This window comes from Adiantum capillus-veneris, chromosome 12 (genome assembly GCF_014529385.1).
Source record: "Adiantum capillus-veneris isolate H3 chromosome 12, ASM1452938v2, whole genome shotgun sequence".
Classification (NCBI taxonomy): domain Eukaryota; kingdom Viridiplantae; phylum Streptophyta; class Polypodiopsida; order Polypodiales; family Pteridaceae; genus Adiantum; species Adiantum capillus-veneris.
In genome coordinates this window covers 72,908,550-72,910,075 of record NC_140942.1, presented here as the reverse complement: position 1 = coordinate 72,910,075, position 1,526 = coordinate 72,908,550, and the positions used below count along the sequence as shown (strand labels likewise).

The window sequence follows — 1,526 nt, the reverse complement described above, 5'->3', positions numbered from 1 at the left end:
CGAAGATAAAGATTCGACTTGTCATAAGAGACTCACTTTGATTTTCCCTAATTCCTCCTTTTCTTCTCTTCCTACACCATCTTCCTTAACTGACTCAAAAAGAAAATCTAAAAGTTTTGAGAGGGAGAGGTCGCAATTTTCTTGCTATACATCTATTTGATATGTGATCGAGAACCAACCTCCCGGTCTCATTCAATAAAACCTACAACTTGGAAAAGATGCAAGTTGTAATGGAGTTTTTATATGCCAGCAGCTATATCCTTTAAATTGTGCCTTTTCAGGCAAGAGGCATTGTGAGAGCGAGCATGGTAAAGAAGTATAGTTGTGCCTAGCGTAACGGGGAGTGGCTTTAATTCAACCTTTTTTGGCAACGATTGTGCTCGGGGTAGTCTGGAGTGGGAGTTAACTCTTGCTTGGTGCGAAAGCCTCTTCCGTAGAGAATGCTATGCCATTGTTTTCTACCATAAAGAACTTTGTCAAAAAACCTATCACATACTCCAAAAGTAAATGACAACACAACTGCGTTCAACTTTGTGCAAAAGCCATAGCCTAGACGTAAGTTAGAAATACAATTCATCAGAATAAATATTGGGAGGTATTAAGGCTTGGGATAATCAATTTATAAATTTAGACGAAACTAGGTTCAAATTTCGAACTCGAGACGTAGCTCGGAAAGTTTGGAAACTGACTAGCGTTTGTCGTCAGCGTGGCCTGTGAGGCGGTTGAAGGCGTCCTTAGCGGCATGGGGAGCATCCCGCAGGGCACCTACAGCTTGGTCCTTGCCCGTGACTACAGAATCCTGTGCATAGCGCATGGTGGCGACGGCCTTGTCCTCGCCAACCGCTTTGTGCGGGGCCTCGGACGCCTTCTCGTGGGCGGTCGCCTCCTCCTGCAATATATACGCAGCAATCAGATGGCAGCAACAGCCCCGCACCCACAAAAGTGAAGCATAGAATATACCTGGGCGGCGTCGTGCGCTTGGCCGAAGCCCTTGGCCTGCTCAGCTGTCCGGGGGGTGGCCTCCTTGGCGTGATGGGCAGCTTCGGCTGTGGACTCCTTCATGTGAGACATGGTTACTAGTACGAGCTGCTATGAGAGTAGGCCTGCCTGTCCAGCTCGCTCTTATTATAAGCTTTTGTGTCCCCCTTGGCCCTGCCACCTGCACCTGCCAACGCGTGTCCAGCCCATTCGTCCCACACATCACCCCCACAGGCCCAGCCATCAAGCATTATATAGTCTCCGAGTCCCACCTAGATGTCTCTCAGCTCTCTTTGGCATGCAAGGGCTTTACAAGGGCCTTCAGCCCTAGTCAATCATATCTTCTCGCCCCGTTTAACTTTAGCCCTACCTTATTGTCAACGGACTATATCGATCAAGCATAGGTCAGAGCAGGGCCCAGGAAAATCATTTTATGGAGCCAGCTTGGGATCCTTTTTACACCCCTTTATGAGAAGCTGAAAACCATATTTGAGAAGGCATATTCTACGCAAATTTGAACTTTTCAACTAAAAAAATATTGAAATTTG

At 47.1% G+C, this 1,526-nt stretch overlaps 1 protein-coding gene across 1 annotated transcript; it reads right to left on the bottom strand.

Moving 5' to 3' along the window:
• Positions 1-525: 525 nt before the first annotated feature.
• Positions 526-1,165, bottom strand: LOC147445945 (uncharacterized). Its single transcript, XM_086526137.1, has 2 exons — positions 961-1,165; positions 526-889 (listed from the first exon to the last, which is right to left on the bottom strand). Exons 1-2 carry the CDS (start codon positions 1,069-1,071, stop codon positions 689-691), a joined length of 312 nt encoding a protein of 103 aa, XP_086382263.1. The 5' UTR covers positions 1,072-1,165; the 3' UTR covers positions 526-688.
• Positions 1,166-1,526: the final 361 nt, after the last annotated feature.

Bases quoted from the DNA above. Each gene is read 5' to 3' on its own strand.
- LOC147445945 (XM_086526137.1), bottom strand. From the start codon at position 1,071: ATGTCTCACATGAAGGAGTCCACAGCCGAAGCTGCCCATCACGCCAAG. The intron at 890-960 runs GTATATTCTATG...TATATATTGCAG, and splicing joins AAGCGCACGACGCCGCCCAG to GAGGAGGCGACCGCCCACGA.